Source organism: Stegodyphus dumicola, chromosome 5, assembly GCF_044657685.1.
Source record: "Stegodyphus dumicola isolate Sdum_Otavi_A_Nest chromosome 5, ASM4465768v1".
Lineage (NCBI taxonomy): Eukaryota > Metazoa > Arthropoda > Arachnida > Araneae > Eresidae > Stegodyphus > Stegodyphus dumicola.
In genome coordinates this window covers 99074981-99096000 of record NC_140772.1, presented here as the reverse complement: position 1 = coordinate 99096000, position 21020 = coordinate 99074981, and the positions used below count along the sequence as shown (strand labels likewise).

The 21020-nt window shown below is 32.2% G+C and overlaps 2 protein-coding genes across 13 annotated transcripts in view; one reads left to right on the top strand and one right to left on the bottom strand.

Moving 5' to 3' along the window:
• mRpS23 (mitochondrial ribosomal protein S23) overlaps positions 1-21020 on the top strand; it is a 73708-nt gene that overhangs the window by 47699 nt on the left and 4989 nt on the right. For all 3 annotated transcript variants that reach the window (XM_035376498.2, XM_035376496.2, XM_035376497.2), the window contains 2 exons: positions 88-162; positions 752-869. In XM_035376498.2, the coding sequence (XP_035232389.1) occupies positions 88-162; positions 752-869 (193 nt within the window). The remainder of the gene's footprint in view (positions 1-87; positions 163-751; positions 870-21020) is intronic.
• The window catches only part of LOC118199039 (putative ATP-dependent DNA helicase HFM1), a 511790-nt gene continuing 509838 nt past the window's right edge, over positions 19069-21020 (bottom strand). For all 10 annotated transcript variants that reach the window (XM_085816885.1, XM_085816888.1, XM_085816889.1 and 7 more), the window contains one exon: positions 19069-19206. In XM_085816885.1, the coding sequence (XP_085673011.1) occupies positions 19134-19206 (73 nt within the window). In that variant the 3' untranslated portion in view covers positions 19069-19133. The remainder of the gene's footprint in view (positions 19207-21020) is intronic.

Sequence of the window (21020 nt, the reverse complement as noted above, 5' to 3'; positions counted from 1 at the left end):
ACAACATTGTATCTACAATTGCTTTCAAATATGCTTTTTTCCTTTTTTTTTTATTTCATGTAATTAAAAAAAAATGTTGTTTTTCAGAAAATTCTTCGAGCTGTATGGTTTTATAGGCACGTACAACTTACTAACTCCAGATGCTAAATCTCTTGCACAAAGGTAGGTATCATTTTACTTCTATTTTGAAATGCCATAAATATGGATCTAGCTTGTTAAATAAGTAAATGAAAAATGTATTTATTTATTTTTGTTGTTCTTCAGGATTTGATATATAAGTTCTTTTGCTTGATGAAATAAAAAGTAAATACAACACTTAACTAAATGCAGTTGTAAATCTCAAGAATTTGAGCATCATTGTTTAATGCATGATTAATCTCTGTATATTGAAAGGAGAGTCTTGTGTCTCACCATTGTTTGTTATTCTGGGTAAAATTATTAATTACATTTATTTCACATTAATTGCATTATTTCATTTAGACAAAATTAGTAATAATTTTTTTAAATAAATAATTGCATATTTGAAAAGTATCTGTTAAAAATGGCTCACTTATGGCTGTGTGGATAACTTTGCTTTGTGGTAGTTTAAGCTGGGTACAAATCCTACAGAATGGGCTGAATGCATGCCTTATCATAAATAGTTTATTAAACAGTTATATACATGCAGTGAAGTTATCTGATTTTAATAAATTTTTATGAAAACAATCATTGGCTTTTTTTTTTTTTTTTTTTTTTTTTTTTTTTCCTTTAGATATGTAGAAAAATATCAGTTATTAGAAAATAGTGGAAAATTTTCCCGAGAAGAAGATTTATTAAAAGCTGTTGAATCTGCTTTAGAAGCAGAAGGCATATCTTTAGTTAGAAAACAGGTATCTCCTTTTTCTCACTATAACCATAATTTTATATATTGTTAATTGTAAATGATATTTCATGTGATATATCATGTATTTTTGCAATAGGTTACACTACTATATTTATTACAAAAAGAATACCTATTCTGTATCTGCTGTTGGTTATCATAATGTAATCCAAACATCAGAAACAGTAGTTGTAAATAATTATGGCCAACTACTGTTGCTGATGTTTGGATTACTTTTACTAAAAAGGGTGATCTTTGACAATATGAAATATGGCTGCTTTAATTAAGAGATGTGATATTATTGCTTTTTATTGCAGTGTAGACTGACTATTATTGAGACTAGTGATATGAATGCTGTCTAATAATTTAATTAATATACAAATCAATGTGCTGTGCTCGATCTCGAAATTCATCACAAGCATATCATTTGCTACAAAAATACCATGTATACTTTTATATTTTATATCTGCAGCTTTTTTGTGCAGTTTTATATATATTTATACGATGAACTCTCCCCCCCCCCTTTTTTTTATCATGGCAGATAAGTTCTTTAGAAAACGTGCAAAAAAAAAATCATGTAAAAAAAATACATGCTTTATATGGTAAATTTGGGGATGTGTTCCACAACTTTAAAAGATCGTGTAAGATGGAAAAAACTCTAAATACTTCCTCCCCCCCCCCGAAAAAAAAAGTGGGGGGAAAATATCCATATGACATATTTATAAAACAAAAACAGTTTATTTTTATGGCAAAAAACATTAAAATTAGTGAACAGTGGGAATTCAGCCCATAAGTATGTATAAAAATTTAAATTGAAATTAGAAATAAAAATCGATTTCACAACTATTCATCACTACTTGATAACAAACGTGCATGTTTATTATGAACTTAAATCAAAGATAATCTCATCAGTAGATATGTCTAGCACACCTGTTGGGTTTGATAAAAATGAAAAAATTCATTTGTTATTAATGGCCTTTTGGGGGGGTTGTTGTTCTTGTTATTATTGTTTACAAAGTCTGTTATTATTAACTACTTTTTTTCCCTCAAGTTAGTTATATAATTCTGGATATCAAGCTATACAAAAACCTAAGATTATGTTGAAATTTTAATGTACGCTCCATGTCAGCATCATAAGTAAGAAAATGTCATTTCATACTTGTAGCAAATTTCAATCCCTCACGAATTAAATCAGCTAATAATCCCTGAACTTCACTTTCAAATTGATTATTATCGATGTCATTATTGTCATAAACTTTTATAAATTCAATTAAATTGTTCTCGTCCAAAAGGTTTTCTGGCATCAATTCTTCAATGTCAGCCATTTGCATGTTGTTAAAATCTTTGCCACCAGTTGCATTTGATAGAGTTATAATTTCAGAATACACATCTGATTTTTGTACTATGAAACTTCCACTTCAGGATGCATGCTGGCAAGATTTTTTTCCAACAAGCATTTAAATTCGATTCGCACAATTGTATGATGGCAAAAGAAGTACGTGTAATATAATCCATAATCCTAAACTTCCTCCATGCTTCCACAACAGTCAAATTTCTTTTTTCCACTGAGTATAAAATATATTTAAATGTTTGCTTTATCTAGCACATTTTCTATAATACCCTGGTCAAGTGGCTGAGTGAGGTGGTATTAGGCAGTGAAAACAGCATTTGAATATTTGGATGATCCAGCACTGGATGGCTGGGCATATTATCAATGAGCAGAAGTAGTTTGAATCCAAACCTTTTCGTTCCATATATTTCTGACCTCAGGAACAAAACAGTTGTTAACCAGTTTGTGAACAAATCAGCCGCCATCCATGCCTTTTTATTCACCACCAAATGAATCGGAAGCTCTTAAATGTTCTTACCTCTTAAAGCTCATGACATGAGGGATTTGTTTAATAACAGAGGCCTTTAACATTTTACTTCGTTACTACAAAACAAGATCATCACCTGATCATTGGGTGCTTTTAAACCACCAGGTGATTTTTCAGATTTGCTATGTATATGTTCTTTCAGCCTTTTTTCCCTGAATAATCCCATTTCGTGATCATTAAATATTTAACCAGGAGTATAAACTGCCCTGTTCAGTTATTTTTGCTGTTTATCCGGAAAGCTTTTTGCAGCATTTTTGTCTGCTGATGCAACTACTTTAATTTTTACACTGTGAAATGCGTGTCTTTTTTTAAAAAATCAGGCAGCCATCCTTCACATTAAATTCCAATTTCTTCGTTGTCTGAAGATTTTTTGATGGTTCCAATTCCTGAAGTTGGCTGTATGTTCTAATTGCTTTCTGTTTTATAATTTTCCCATCAATAGGTATTTTTTCCTTGAGGAAATATATTGTATTTTAGTAGTAAAAATTATCATCTATACAAATTATACTGGAAATTTCACCATCAGATTTTTTAAAAAAACTTTCATTTGAGCATCAACTTTTAGAACTTTATTGAAATTAAATTTATTGCATCCTATGAATTGGACACTTTAACTTTTAATAATGAAATGTTTTGTTCAAGTTGAAGTACAGCAAGATAAAGGAAAAAGTAATAATGAAATTCAGGTATTCCCCATAACCACCGGAATACAAAGTAAACAAGCCATGAATTCAAAGAACCTCTATGTAAAGAAGGAAAGGTTTCACAGACATAAAAAACCAGTTTCACTATGGTGCTGCTGTACTGAGGAGGGACAAGTTCTTGTTGTCAACTTGCCAACTGTGCAGGAAATTGAGTAAAATATTATATGAAACCAATGCACAAGTGGTTCAGGAGTGTATATTTCAGTATTGGTGCTATCCTCATGCTGTGTTTCAGTATCTGAGGGTAATTCATGAAGCACTTTTAGTGCTTCGGAAAGATTAAACCTCTCTGCGCCATTTATGGAAAATTAACAATAAAAAATTAACTACAATTAATATTAACAATAAAGAAAAAATAAGTTATAAGATATACATACACACACACCAAAAAAAAAAAAAAAAAAAATCTACATGATTATTGAAAATAAATGGGAATAAGACTAAAAAGTGATAGCGAATTTCGTGCAGAATTAAGTAAAGATGACTCTAGCTACTGATAAAATTCCCGATTGAAAATTACTCAAAATTTCAAGATGCCTATATTAGGACTCTCATTGCACAAACCACACCACCCCTCAGTACTGCTTTGTTTTAGTTCATTCCCCCCAAAATAACGAAAACAGAAAACATATACAACAGATGTTTTCTCCTAAGACAAATGTTTTGATACGTAATAGCACGAGATTGCTAAAGGTGCAGTGTTCACGCTGATGGAACACCCCGTTTTATTCAATGATTCTGTGCATGTTTTTGTATGAGAAATGTAAAAAAAAAAAAAAAAAAAAAAAAAAATTAGAACAAATAATATAGAGAGCAGCCATCAAAATTATACAGAAATTTTTTCCAAACTATTTTTTTATCTCAAAAAAAAAAAAAAAAAAAAAAAAAAAAAAAAAAAAATAGAGAAATTTACTTGAAAATAAGTGGATTTTAATAACATAGTTGAAAATTATGGGTCGCCTTGTAATATGCTGCCATCTACTATTTAAAAAGAAAAGTTCAAAGTATATTATAAAGGCATTTTAATACATTTACTTTCTCATGAAGAAGTCTCATGAAGTCAATCAACAAGATCCAAAAGTCCATTGAAGCTAAGAAAGTTGAGAACAAGAAGGGGATTAGAAAATACATCCTTCCTAGAAAATCCACGATGTTTTCGGCTAAAGCCTGATGTTCATGGCACTGACTTGGTGCAGGTGTCAGAGACTTTCCTTTCACCATAGAAAGACAGGCACTTGATGTGGCCACTTGCTACTTGCGGAAGTGCAGTCTGCGAACTCCCATTTAGAGCCATTCCCAGCTATTACCCAGATACCAGTGATGGGTGGAGGGTTCCAGCCCCTCCACACCTATCACTTGTGACTTTTTCAGGGTAGAGGTTATTTAATTTGTTTAACCAATTATTTTATGGTGAGAATCTTTACTTGATATCATCTTGACATGAAGCTTTAATGCTCTTTTAGTTTGCTCAATATATCTCAAACCACACTAATGCAATATGCTATGAATTCCCCAAGAATTAAAGTTAGAAATGAAATTCTTTAAGAATCGAACTATGGATTTTATTGATAGGTGAGAAAATGACTTAAAAATTGAACTTCTGGAGAATCAGTGCAATTTTATAACTGACAGAAGAATGAAATGAAAGCACGACAAGGTTATTAATGTTATTTTTAATAGAAGAGTGTCTTGTTTGGTGGTAAGCTTAAAAATTTTTAAAGGCTTTTTTATCAGTGACCATGGGAGAAAATCCTCAGTCAGTGGCAGCTGATTTCAAGTAATTGAATTCATTAGCAAGCAAGGGCTCTGAGAAACAAATTTGGACAGTGTGAAATACTTAAAAGTAAAAAGAAGACAATTTTTGCCTAGGCTAAACAAACAGAAAAAGGTGTATAGTAAACAGTGGCTGAAATCAGATTCACTGCGAATTAAAAGAATATCAAGGAAGGGAAGGGTATTTTCAGATTCAGATTCAAAAGTGAACTGGATGGTTGGATCAGTTAAATATATAATAGAAAAAAATCTGATAAATCTACTTTATTACCATCAAAAAGCATGAAAATGTTGTCTGTGTAGCGAATCCGGAGATGAAAAGATAGTTTTGCAAATGATTTAGCCTCAAAAATAGTGTTAAATCGCTAAAAATTAGGGGTTTAAAATTTTTATGACTTTTAACTTGGACTCAGGTGCCGGACAAACTAACTTTAAAAAAAAAAAAAAAAAAAAAAAAAAATCAAAATAAATGAAATTCATAATATATCATAGGATCAATCGTATATCATAAGAACAATCGTATAGAGGTAGTACAAATTAAATTTTAGGTTCGCGTTGTGAGTAACCTGTGCAAAAGGAAAATCAGTAACAACAAATTCAATAAAACTTCATGTTTCTTAAAAGCCTACTGGCTCAAACAAATGGAGTGACATGACAGACCACAGTAAATTACACACAAAATTAAACAAATGAAACATAAAATATAATAAAACACATTTATTAATTTTTCGACTATCTAATTTCAGATAGCTGGCCCGACTACCCTTACATACAACAGTTATTAATATTGCACCATTATATATCAATTTAAAGGTTCATTTATCAAGATCAAATTTCCAAATTAACATAATAAAAGATTCTCATAATTATCCGCTATCATTAAATTATATATTTAAAGTGGACCTCGCCTAAACTAATCAAGAATTCTACAATTTTCAAAATTACATAGTTTAAAGGCAACAGTTTCAAATTCTCTTTTAGGTACAAAGCAATTTTCCCATTATTAAATTAATTTCTCCATGCAAGATTAGTTAACTTTTCAAGCCAAATAATCTATGATTCCCGCAAATAATATTAAAAAAATAAGGAACTCACAGTTAGTAGTCAGAAAAAAGCCTTCGTCACTCGGACCAGAATTTATGATAACTTCTAGAATAAGTCTCTTATTGCTGAGTTAAGTAGAATTTCCTGCTTCACACTCCTGTAGCTGGATTACTAGCTGGAACTTGATGAAAGATGACACCAGTGGAATTTTCCGCATCACACTTCATTAGCCGAAATATTAGAGTTTGTAGTCAGAAAAAAACCTTTGTCACTCGGACCAGAATTTACGATAACTTCTAAATTAAGTCCCTTATTGCTGAGTCAAGTACAATTTCCCGCATCACACTGCTTTAGCTGGATTACTAGCTGGAACTCGACGAAAGACGACACCTAGTGAAATTTTCCGCATCACACTTCTTTAGCCGGATTACTAGCTAGAACTCAACGAAAGACGACACCAGTGGAATTTTCACATCACACTTCTTTAGCCAGATTATTAGAGTTTGTAGTCAGGCAAAACTTTCGTCACTTGGACCAGAATTTACGATAACTTCTAAAATAAGTCCCTTATTGTTAAGTCAAGTAGAATTTCCCGCATCACACTACTTTAGCCGGATTATTAGCTGAAACTCAATGAAAGACGACTCTAGTAGATTTTCCCGCATCACACTTCTTTAGCCGGATTATTAGCTGAAACTCGACAAAAGATGATACCAGTAGATTTTCCCGCAGAATAGCATAAAGCATTTTCTCCTTTTTTTCTAAAATTCTCATCAGAAGCAAAACGGAGAGAAATGTCGCACCAACCCGCAGGCGTAAGCCCCCGCGAAAGGACAAGCGCTGCCACAGGGCAAATGCCCTTTGAACCTTAACAAAACTTTACATCACTTCAGCTCCAAATCCTGAATCAACAGCCGGCACTCGCCTTGCAAATGGGAAGCCCCGCCAATCTTTCCTTTATTTTTTTACATCTCGTCTGGTCCAGATTCACTTAACTCTTAAACTCCTTAAACTCCGCTCCGCTCTCAATCTTAAACTCCGCTCCGACACGCGAGAGCAAGACCCGCAAGGGGTCAAGCCCCCAGTCTTTTCTTCTTTTCCTTTTAGCTCGAAAATTAGACTCTGAATGTTACTTCTAACAAGGTGCAAACACTGAGGTAAACTCTCATCTTCGCCCCCCCCCCCCGAAAATATCATAGGTTTAGAAAAAGTCTTCAAATTAAATCTTACCAATTCCAGAATTTTACTTTTTATCTTTAATGAGAAATTCCACCCCCAAGACAAATCAAAAACAAGAAAAATCTGACAATGGAGCCAAACATCTGTACTCAGAATTTGGGAAAGTAAAGTGGACCCCCCAACTAACAAGTGGAAACTAAGCTTTACGAGAATCCAATTACCTAAGCTTACAACAACCCCCACTGTCTTGAAGTAAACAAAATTGCAACTACAACAAAGCGAAAGCAAGATGATTTTCTTTTCAACGCCATTAATAAAAAGGCCAGCAGTGAAGAAAACGACAACACGCTAGCTGCTTCCATTGTTAGTAAAAAGCCATAAACCAAATGGCTCATGCAACCATTTCTTGTCTTTGTTACACTACCGTTTCAAGAATAATGAGCTAAATAAAGCTTTAACAACTTAAGAAATATCTTTTGCCAGATTAGAATACACATGAGTACAAATAAAAATACTAGAATGATGATAACATAAAACAGATATTAATATAATTAAAATTTGCGTCATAACAATAGTGCATGTAAATGTTAGAAAATACAGGACTGAGGTTTTTTTTTTTTTTTTTTTTTTTTTTTTTTTTTTTTTTTCTTTCTTTCTTTCTTTTTAAGTTTAAGAGCCACTTTCACTTTAAAGTACTCTGCATAGCCTTTGACTATTATCTATTTAGATTTACATTGAATACATATTTGGAGTTCTCACCATAAATGCTGAGTGATTTGTACGTGGAAGGTGTATCTTCTGTTCATATTATTAGTTTTAAAATTAAGGGTCCTTTTTACCCTTCTTTAGTCTCTGTAATACTTTTAAAGAAATAGCAATTAGACGCTTATAGTCTTATTAAGGATTAGCCACAAGTTACATTTAGAAAAAGGCTCATTTATTACAAACTTCTATAGGATGGAACACTGGCTTTATTACTCACTAAGATCCAGTTGCTAAGTTGTTATACTGAATTACAGCTATCAGATAAGATCCATAGATTGCAAATCCCTTTTTGACTAGAATAGCTTCAAGTCCCACTGTAATGTCACTCCGTCTTCATGTGCCTCATACAGAAACAATGCTTTTTGTATTTAAATGGTTATTAGTGACACAAAACTACACAGATTATCTTAATTACACAGTACTAGTAACAAAAATATGTACATTAATTAATACAGAGGTTGATGTTGTTTCATTAAAAACTCCCATTACCCTTCCCTATCCTGACCTCTCTGTGTGTCTCCCTCCTGAAATCTGAACTTTTGGCCCCTCTCAGATTGAGAGTTAGCGCCCTGTATGTATTCTGTTGATTGCCGTCGCCCATACATCACACCCGCATCCAAGAGTGAAGTAGGGTGAAGCCTATTGAAATATGACAAAACATGATGATGTCAAACAAAAGAGTTACTTATCTACTAAAGTCAACAAATCAATCAATACTGAAGTTGAGAGGTATATAATAAAACACGTATACAGATTACTTCTATATATACTTTGAGACATCTTCAAAAACTGTAACATATAATGATTAACAATTAGTAATCAAAACAATTCTGAAATGTAATAGAATAATATCTAAAGTTCCATATAAGTGTCATATAGTAGCTGCAAAATAAAACACTAAAAAAATAATAATCCTAAGAGTTCATAAATATCTATAAAGTGCTTTTTTCTTTCACACTAGTCATTTGATAGCCTCTAGTCTGGACAACACATTATACTGCGCCACAAAAATCATGCAGATAAATGTGGTTAGACATCGTTTGAAGCCACCTGGAATTTTTAGCATTACTGAGAACCTTAAGATCTTTTTGAAGCTGCTGGAACTTATCTTTCTATTCTTTAGGAAGTGGGGCAATGCAGTTAAGTTTTAAAAGCCACAACTGATTATAAAATATTTTCTACTTGATTGTACATGGTGATTGCAAGCCAAGAGGGTCAAAGATCATAGAAGATTGGGAACTGAACATTCTTTTAATAATTTGTCTTGAAATCCATAGAAATTTTCAATAAAAACATGTCTTCTGTAGAGTTCCAAAAGAGCTATAAACTTTTGGCACAATCATCTGAATGAACCTCTATGAAAGTTTAGACTGTTTCCTCTAAATTATTTGATCCAGATGAACAATAAACTGCATACAAATTGTTTTTAAGAACGGAAGATATACAGGAATGATCTGAATTCAAAGTATTCTGCCACAAACAGCGTGTTGCTAAGAGTTGGACAGATGCAGTGCCATAATTTACAGGTGTGCATTTTTGAATTAACTAATTCTCTCCAAACAATTTCTTGCAAATCTGGATCCTCATTAAGTACTAAAATTTGGCGGTATATTTTTTCTATGTCAGCAGAGAAAGCTATTTTATGTATATGAAAATTAAGCATATTGAAAATATATCTCATTGTAATATTGGACATACCCCTAAAACAGTGTTTAAAACTGAATTTTTAGGTTAACATGATCCATCAAATACTACACGAAGTTTAGTGGTAGAGCTACTCGGTTTTATAACAGCATGATGCAGTAGATAATAGACTGATTATTTTACTTCAGTCTGGACAACTGGAAACATATGATTTAAAGTTTCGTATTCTTGCATGAACTCCTTGTAGTGTGTACCAAGCTGTTTATCTGAATGAAATTTTCTTTCTGTGAATAAAAGACAAGAATTAGCCATAGGTTTGGAGTCACCTAATTCTTCAGCTTTACTGAAAATTGGCAGTCAGATGACAAATCAACCGTTTTCATTTACTTGATAGTTTTCTTTAAAATGCTTCTCACGAAACTCTTCGTCAACCATTGAATTCTAATTCGGAAGTCAAACAAAAAAAATCACCGTTATATTTACAAAATTTTCACAGGACTAGTTTCGATGGTTTTACCGAACCACCATCTTCAGCTGCAAAACCGCAAATGAACAAGATAGGAAATAATGATTAGATAAGATAAGAAAGGCCTGGACAAGAATAAGCAAGTGGCGCCATCTGTTGGTGAAACCAGAACTAAAACATAATTTCTTTAAAGGCCAAAGGCAAATTTGGATTGGAATTAGGATCGTTAGCTAGAACAGAAAGATTTTTATGAATATGAAATGCCTATAGAAAATCCAGTTCTCCAATGGAAGATGTTTTTTGAATAATTTTGGCAGCAGAAAAATTGAAAGTGTGGTTTTCGGACCAACAATGTTGAGCAACAGAAACTTCTGTGTTTCCTTTTTTCTAACATGTGCCTCATGTTCCTTGACGCGAAATTTTAAGGCTCTCTTAGTTTGGCCAATGTAAATTAAACCACACTGGCAAGGAATCCTATAAATACCCCAGGAATGCATATCCGGAATGGGGTCCTTGAGTATGGAACTCGGAATTTTATTGATGGGAGAATAAACAACCCGAAAGTTAAATTTCTGCAAAATATGTGCAACTTTATAGCTAATTGATGGAAAGAAGGGAATAACAACAGAATTTTTATAATCTCCTAAAACAAGAGTGTGCCTTTTAGTGTGTTGAGATGAGAATTTTTTAACTGCTTGATTAATAATGTTGGGTGGAAAGCCCCTGTCAATAGCTATTGCTTTTAAATAATTTAGTTCTTCATCAAGGGCTAGTTTAGAGGAGTAAACTTGAAGAGCACGGAAAACATAAGAATAAAATGAAGTTAACTTTTGTTTAGTCGGATGACATGATTTAAAGTGTGGTGGAAGGCAAACCGATGAAGGTTTACGGTAAACCGTAGTACTGAAGTTGGATGTGTTACGTGTGACCAGAATGTCGAGAAACGGAAGAGAATTGCAAGTCTCAAGTTCAAAAGTGAACTGAATAGCGGGATCAATAGAATTCATTGTTGAAAGAACTTTATTTAAATCATCTTTATTACCTTCAAACAGAGTAAAAGTATCGTCTACGTAGCGGAACCATGCCGGGAAGTTTAAAGTTTCAAACAATTTTGATTCATAATAATGCATGTAGATATCAGCCAGGATGGGACTGAGGGGGCTTCCCATGGCTAATCCCTCAGTTTCCTTGTAATATTTATTTTGGAAAACAAAATGTGTTTGTTTCAAACAGAGTTGAGTGAGAGAAATTAGCTCATCAATTTCGATGCAAGAGAAATTAAATTCGCGAAGTCTGGTTTCTAGACATCTTAATGCACCCTCCACTGGGACATTGGTGAATAATGATTTTACATCAAAAGAAACCATGAGTAAATTACTAGGAGAAATGTTTTTAACTTTTTTTACAAACTCTATTGAATTTTTTATGGTGTAAATGTTATTGTCTAATAGAGTTGAAAATCTAGAAACTAAATATTTAGCTAATGGATACGAGGTAGTACCTAAATTTGATACAATAGGGCGGAAAGGAATACCACTTTTATGAATTTTGGGAAGAGCATATAATCTGGCACAATTCGCAGCAGATGGGATAAGTGAATGTTTTAAGTTGCCTGAAATTATTTGCGAAGATTTGATCGCAGTTTTTATTTTTGACAAGTCCGAAGGTGAAGGATCTTTAGGGATCGGATTATATGGTCCTTCGTTTAAGAGTTTAGTGTTTGAAGGTAATAAAGATGATTTAAATAAAGTTCTTTCAACAATGAATTCTATTGATTCTGCTATTCAGTTCACTTTTGAACTTGAGACTTGCAATTCTCTTCCGTTTCTCGACATTCTGGTCACACGTAACACATCCAACTTCAGTACTACAGTTTACCGTAAACCTTCATCGGTTTGCCTTCCACCACACTTTAAATCATGTCATCCGACTAAACAAAAGTTAGCTTCATTTTATTCTTATGTTTTCCGTGCTCTTCAAGTTTGCTCCTCTAAACTAGCCCTTGATGAAGAACTAAATTATTTAAAAGCAATAGCTATTGACAGGGGCTTTCCACCCAACATTATTAATCAAGCAGTTAAAAAATTCTCATCTCAACACACTAAAAGGCACACTCTTGTTTTAGGAGATTATAAAAATTCTGTTGTTATTCCCTTCTTTCCATCAATTAGCTATAAAGTTGCACATATTTTGCAGAAATTTAACTTTCGGGTTGTTTATTCTCCCATCAATAAAATTCTGAGTTCCATACTCAAGGACCCCATTCCGGATATGAATTCCTGGGGTATTTATAGGATTCCTTGCCAGTGTGGTTTAATTTACATTGTCCAAACTAAGAGAGCCTTAAAATTTCGTGTCAAGGAACATGAGGCACATGTTAGAAAAAAGGAAACACAGAAGTCTTCTGTTGCTCAACATTGTTGGTCCGAAAACCACACTTTCAATTTTTCTGCTGCCAAAATTATTCAAAAAACATCTTCCATTGGAGAACTGGATTTTCTATAGGCATTTCATATTCATAAAAATCTTTCTGTTCTAGCTAACGATCCTAATTCCAATCCAAATTTGCCTTCGGCCTTTAAAGAAATTATGTTTTAGTTCTGGTTTCACCAACAGATGGCGCCACTTGCTTATTCTTGTCCAGGCCTTTCTTATCTTATCTAATCATTATTTCCTATCTTGTTCATTTGCGGTTTTGCAGCTGAAGATGGTGGTTCGGTAAAACCATCGAAACTAGTCCTGTGAAAATTTTGTAAATATAACGCTGATTTTTGTTGTTTGACTTCCGAATTAGAATTCAATGGTTGACGAAGAGTTTCGTGAGAAGCATTTTAAAGAAAACTATCAAGTAAACGAAAACGGTTGATTTGTCATCTGACTGCCAATTTTCAGTAAAGCTGAAGAATTAGGTGACTCCAAACCTATGGCTAATTCTTGTCTTTTATTCACAGAAAGAAAATTTCATTCAGATAAACAGCTTGGTACACACTACAAGGAGTTCATGCAAGAATACGAAACTTTAAATCATATGTTTCCAGTTGTCCAGACTGAAGTAAAATAATCAGTCTATTATCTACTGCATCATGCTGTTATAAAACCGAGTAGCTCTACCACTAAACTTCGTGTAGTATTTGATGGATCATGTTAACCTAAAAATTCAGTTTTAAACACTGTTTTAGGGGTATGTCCAATATTACAATGAGATATATTTTCAATATGCTTAATTTTCATATACATAAAATAGCTTTCTCTGCTGACATAGAAAAAATATACCGCCAAATTTTAGTACATAATGAGGATCCAGATTTGCAAGGAATTGTTTGGAGAGAATTAGTTAATTCAAAAATGCACACCTGTAAATTATGGCACTGCATCTGTCCAACTCTTAGCAACACGCTGTTTGTGGCAGAATACTTTGAATTCAGATCATTCCTGTATATCTTCCGTTCTTAAAAACAATTTGTATGCAGTTTATTGTTCATCTGGATCAAATAATTTAGAGGAAACAGTCTAAACTTTCATAGATGTTCATTCAGATGATTGTGCCAAAAGTTTATAGCTCTTTTGGAACTCTACAAAAGACTTGTTTTTATTGAAAATTTGAAAATGTTTTTATTTCAATTTTTCTGCTGCCAAAATTATTCAAAAAACATCTTCCATTGGAGAACTGGATTTTCTATAGGCATTTCATATTCATAAAAATCTTTCTGTTCTAGCTAACGATCCTAATTCCAATCCAAATTTGCCTTCGGCCTTTAAAGAAATTATGTTTTAGTTCTGGTTTCACCAACAGATGGCACCACTTGCTTATTCTTGTCCAGGCCTTTCTTATCTTATCTAATCATTGTTTCCTATCTTGTTCATTTGCAGTGTTGCAGCTGAAGATGGTGGTTCGGTAAAACCATCGAAACTAGTCCTGTGAAAATTTTGTGCTGAATTAGTATTTATTCGGCGTGTTATTGTGTCTTAACCATTGAATTCTTATTTTAGAGCATTAATTCATTCAACTCCCCAAAACACTTAAGTGTTGCATCGATTATATCCTTAGTATGTAAACTAATGCAATTAACATAACGCTAATGGGATGCAGAGCACTACCTTCTATTTTAATTTTACCCAATACAATTACAATCTGTTACAGTTCTGTCCAATCAAAAATGGTATTTTGCATAACTACATTTTTATAGCCTACAATTTACCCTTGCTGAACTAGGGTAAAGAAACTAGCTTCAATTATCATCTCTAGTTGTTTGGGTGCATTGAAATTCAGATAAGCAAGATTAATCAAATTCAAATAATCACGGTCTTTGCTATGAATTTTTCCTGAAGGTAAATGTGAAGTTAATTTGTTAAGAATATATGCTTGTTAAAACATTGTTTCTTTAAAACTCAGATTTAGAAAACAATTTTACATTTACATAACTGCAAGTCAGTGCTAATCTCATTGTAAATCAGCATCAGCAAGTCCCTTTATGCAGATGTTGGCATTTTGTCTTCATATATTTAATTGTCAAATAAATGATTCGTTGATGAAAGAAGCTTTGCTTCCACTGTCAAAAAGGATAATACTACATTTGTGACCTTAACTAGTAGAATCTTAAACTATTACTGCTGCAGTTAGTAAAATACTCTGACCTTGACAGATAGTGCACTATTGATAAAATACTCTGACACTAAGCAGAAAAACTCAAAACATTTTATTCGTCTAAGTTACAAATTTGTTCATGAGGTGGAGACGAATTTGATAGCAGTACATTATTACTTTTAATATCTTCATACAATAAAGTATGATGTTGTTCTTTACAAATAAAACATAAAGTTTGCAATGAACAAAATTTTGTTGATGATTCCCCAAACAAATGAAGCATAATAAATTCTTCGGGATGATATTTTTCCTAATTGTAATATCTACACTTTTAAATTTATAACACTTTGACAAATCATTGAAAACCATTGCAGTGCTGAAATTTTAGAACAGAATATCTATTATTATGTGAAACACACTTAAAAACAGCTTTTCATGTAATACTGGACTTTCAATATTATGACTGTTTAACATTTCGAGTAAAACGCTTCTTTAGTTTTAGAATTCCAAAAAACATTCTAAGCTAGGAAATTCTTCTTCACCAGTCTTTCATGACATAAATGATACGCTTTAGGGTTGACCTTTTTTAACAAAAAATAAATTACCTAAACATATCTTGATGAAGCTTTTCGCGAAGAGATTTTAATCCATGGATAACGTCATCAGATGTATCAGCCAATTTTCTTAAATTAGCAGAATCAGCACTAGTAATTCTGGGTTGCTCAAGAAATGTTTTATAACGTGACAATTTGATTTTTTTGTTTTGGAAATCAGAATGTGCTTTATAATAGCAGCTGGTTCGTCTGTTAAAAAGTCTTATCAAGTATTGGAATATCTGAATTTTTGCAATGAATGATTTGTATGAGCTATTGTCATGTACAGATCTTTAAAATTAAGCCAATCCATTGAAACTTGGAATGTTTAAACAAGGAAGTTTAAAACTAGTATCAACTGTAGTGGGATTTGATGTCGGAACACTCTTGGCAGTAAATATTTTAATGGCAGATTGATACATTACCTTTGTATTCATCAATTTCAGAACCTTCTTTGAGTAAAAAGGCATCTTATTGATCAAATTCTTTAAATACATCCTTAATGATGAAGGCCCAACCTCCTCTATTCCTGGATGCTGTATCCACTCTGTAAATATAACAGCCTTTCATTTTTAGAGCAAATTTTTATTTAGCTTTGTTTCCTGGATAGCAGTCATTTGAGTGTTTTTAATTTCCTCTATCTAAAAGTTCTCCAAGTTTAATTGTGTTTGCCTTAGTAATCAAGTCATTAATGTTGCACTGTAGAATTTTCAGGGTCTTGGAGTATGTGGAGACTGTAACTTACTTCTCAAAAAAGGCTTTCTGCCTAAACTTTTTAAACTAAAACTTCAAAGGTCTGTACAACATATGATGCAGCATCAAAATCTTGAGTCAACAGATTCATGAAATGTAGAAAATGTGCAGCTTTTTTTCATCCAAGGACTGGAGCACCAAACGGCAGAAAACTGAGCTTCTTCACTTACTGATTTTAGCTGGACAAAAGGAATGTCCTTCATGCCTTAATGGTCTTACCAGGAGTAAACTGCAGGTGTACTTCACCCACACTATGCAAGGGCACTCTCCCTCCATAATGAGGCAATCAAAAAGGATGCATCAGGAATTTTAAATATATGCTGCTTTTAAAATTCTTGTGATTTTGCTGTTGAATTTTATATGGCGTAAGTGTGAAGAAAACAATGTTTAATAATAAATCTAAAACGAAAAAAGAGAGGTTAGCAGGAAATGAGTGCAGTAGCAAACTGGTAGGCTAAACTTAGCAAGAGTGTAAGAGACCTTAACACACCCTTTTGGTGACCAATCTGAACCCTTTCAGACACTAATGTATTTTAAATCTGATAAATTAGACAGTTTTTCCCCATATTCATGTTAGCTTGCTATTGATTGGGTTTTAGTAGGGGATGAGCAATAACTTACTGATTGGAATTTTCACTGTCAGGGAGCTTATATAAAAATTTGAAAATGTCATATGATCAGGATTGTGGTAATAGTTATTTATTCATTTTTTAACTGCAGCCACAGTTCTACATTTAACCCTTTACCTGTGTCATCTGGTCAAAATTAATTCAGTTTGGGCAATCATACCAAATTGGGAATGCCTAAACTGACTTAGGGCTGAAGAAAAATAAGTGTTTCTGTGAAGCCTGAAATGAGTTTGTTTTCCTTTAACAAATGCTTGATGCAATGTAAATCACTGTTTTGCAATAGATGGTGATACTTGTTCTGCATTTATTTGAATATTGGGTGCGATCAGCTATAAAGGTGTTTATCGAGAGTGATTTTTGGCCTGTGCGCCGTGTCATGTTTTCGTTTATGTCATACTAATAAAAGATTTGTGAAATTTTTGTGTTTTGTATTAAGTTTATCATTGGTTTATTATATTTTGCTCAAACGCTGTTTGTTTTATTTTGCTATAACTAAGCAATTTTGAGTAAAATATGACTGTATCTAATAATTTTTCAGACATATATCAAAATATTAAATATAGTACAGTATAAAGTCTTTAATCCGGATGTCCATAATCCAGAATGATCGATAATCCGGACCTCAAAGCTACAAACTTTCTGCGCATGCATAGTGTTTATATGCATGCGCATAATACCTGTACGCATGCACATAATATGTTTACGCATGCACGTTTAATGTATAACGGACTGTATAAGCTAGGCTAAAATTATCTAATTATTTCAGTTAATGTTTCAGATTGCGTTGTTCCTTAATCTTCTAATTGGATCCGGCTTATTATTTTTTGCAGACTATTAGAGCAATTTTATAAAAAGTAAGCTTGAACTTTTGATTATGTCAAAAAGAGTTTCTGATTCTGGAGCTGCCAAAGGATCTACAAAGTGAAAGCATGTTTCGATGACCATCAAACAAAAAGTGGAATTGCTGCCAAAAATGGATAAAGGCATGAAGAAAGTGACAGAGAGGTTAGTGAAAATGAAAACATTTCAATTGACAAGTTAGTCGGTATTCTCAGCACAGCAATTACAAGACTTGAACATCGGAACTTTGTAACTGAACAAGAAATTATGTCTGTTTATAGAATTAAAGAGAAAGTATTAGCACATAAAACAAAGCAACTTAAACAACTTACATTGAAAGAAATGTTTAATAAAGTAAACAAATAAATATTAAGCTTTTTCTTTTTGTAAATTTTGATACCCTTTAGATCATAATTGTTCTTTATTTCATAAATTACGGTTTCATATTTTTAATTTTATAATTTCTGCATGCCATCTTACCAGATTTAAATTGATGATCTATAATCCAGAAGAACCCCTAATTCAGAATCGCAGAAGTCCGGATTAAAGACTTTGTACTGTAATAATTTCTTTTTTTTTTTTTTTTTTTTTTTACAAAACAAACTTTTTCTATCCTTATTTATCGTCATGATGCACAGAATTAAACGGTGGGGAAAAATTCTCTTTTTGGCACATTTTCCTGAAATAGACTTCATAGGTAAGAGGTTAACAGTCATGTAATTTTTTAAACATGTAATATATCATACTTTAAAAAGCAAACTGAGGTGTTTAAAGGCAATATCCTTATCAGTCGGAACAGAAGTTATCTACTACTAAGCAATTAAATTGTAATGACATCTTTATATAGCAAAGTAAGGCTGCAGAAAAAGACTGTATAAATAGATAATATAGCAATAGTTTTTAATTGCATATCAAAAAGTAATTTTTAAAAAATTTTTTTTAAATAATATCCACTATTTAAAAACATGCAGAATGTAAGTAAGGTTAAATTTACTTCAGCAGTACAGTTGTGCCTTTTTTGAAAACACATAGAATTTGACATAAGTTACTATATCTTGGGGGGGGAAGGGAAAATGATGTATTTCATTGAACAGGAACTTTTCACATAAGTTATAACAAACTAACCTTTTAATATTTTTAATTTTTCATCGAAATGTAACTTTCCTAGAAAATTTAAACTTTTAATAATTTAATAATTTCTTTTTAAAGTTTTATGTAATTATATTTTAATGATAAAACTTGCAGAGATTTCTAATCTTATGAAGATTTCAGTAACCATATACCATGTAACTTGGATTTAACCATACATATTAAAACGAAATTATGTTGATGCAAAATAATGTGTATACACAGATGTGTATCTGATGAGTTTTTAATGTAATAAGTTCATTTACCATTTTACATTAAATTATTTCAACATATTTAGTAATTACAGAGGAATTTTATGCACATCTGGTAGGTTTCTTCAGCTGCTTCTTCATCATCCCACTTTTCACTAAAAATTAAAAAAATTGAAAACTTTATAAATCTTCATTTTTATTGATTATGTGTTTCAGTGTGTTTTTAAATTATTGTAATTGTTATATTATGTATTTAAATACAGATATACTGTTTTACTGAATTTAAACAAAGCAAACAAAATGTATAATAAATATATATGTAGAAGGATTATTTAAATCTATAGGTATTAAATCACATTTTTGCTATATTTGATGATGCAGAAAACTGGCTATGGTAGCATTTCAATGACCAAGCTGGAGGAGTATTGCTATTGACTTTTAAGCATTTGGCACTGCAGTCATTAAAAAATAAAAGAAATCCAGTTATGGCATTTGATATTGGACAGTTAAAATAACAACAAATTGGCATTTCAGAGCAGGAACTGAGAACTAGTGTCCTGGAGGTAAGCTTGAGAATCCATGAAAAGCTCCAGCTTTCCCTGAAAGGTGCTATTTGTTGGGGGGGAAAAAAAAAGTCTATAAGCTCTATTTTCTTAAACATTGATCCTAGACATATAGTTCTAATTCTAGAATTTTTCATTGTAAAGTAAAGAATTTTATCGAAACACTTTCAGTCTTGGAGACAGAAAGATTCTGTAAATATAAAATCTGATTTTTACACTTCATAAGGAATTTTATGACGTATGTACTTTTGCATACAAAACTTGCAAAACGGTAAGTAAATTATTAGATTCATTGACACAACCATAAAAATTAATAATGAGTGTTGTTTTGCCCAGTTTGGAAATATTAACTGATATTATGTAATTTTGCATGTAAAGATATGAAAATTCTAAATGTAATGAATTAAAGCATAATAATCAATTTACTCATTAGATTTATTGCTCCATAAAGCCAGTATAAAAAGTTGGATTTTGAAATTTTCAAAACCTTCTGCCAGTACTCATGATGTTGAAATAACTTTCATAAAATTCTCTACTTAAAAAAAAAAAAAAAAAAAAAAAAAAAAAAAAAAAAAGTATAATTGGAAGTACTTGTCAGGATGAGTATGAAATGAAGAATGTAGATGTAATTTTTTACCCTTTGCATAGAAAATTGCATATTGCATTATAAGGTATTTACTGCACAAATATGTAGTGTCACTGGAAAACATGTCTTACTGGCAGTCCAGTCAAAAGCTCTGGAATTCAAGTCACAGTTAGAGCATTGCTCATTTTTCATGTAGCCTGCCTGGACAAACCTAATGACTCTACAAATGGCACCTCAATTAAAAAAAATGTTGCGAATGATAATTTAACCGGATGATAATTTAATAATGATAATGTTGCGGATGATAATTTAATAATGATTACCACCAGGATTCGGCGAATGGGTCTCCTCTTGTTCCGTTGTCCTTTAAGTGGATAAGAATGTAAGGTTTTCCTCCCATCTTACTGCCTGACTTCATGGTATTATTAGGAAGTACAGGGTCATTATAATGAAAGTTACCCTATTTAGACCTATGGGATGAATCTATTTTGCCGAAGCTTGATATATATATTATATGGATCATGGGCAAAAGAAAACTACAGTAAAAATGATAGTTTATATTTCAGCCACCAGGTGGGAAGGGTGCACATGAACACAAAACTTTATTTAATTATCGGATTCATTCAATGTGCATTCCATTTGCATCTTGCAGCAACATGATATGTTATACTTTTTTCAATTCGGGCATAGTCCATATGCTTCCTCTGTAGACATGATCTTTCAAAAATCCCCATTACTAGCAGTTACAGGGATTCAAGTCCAGAGAACGAGGAGGCTAGGCAGTCAGAAAACTTCTCGAAATTACCTGATCATCTCTAAA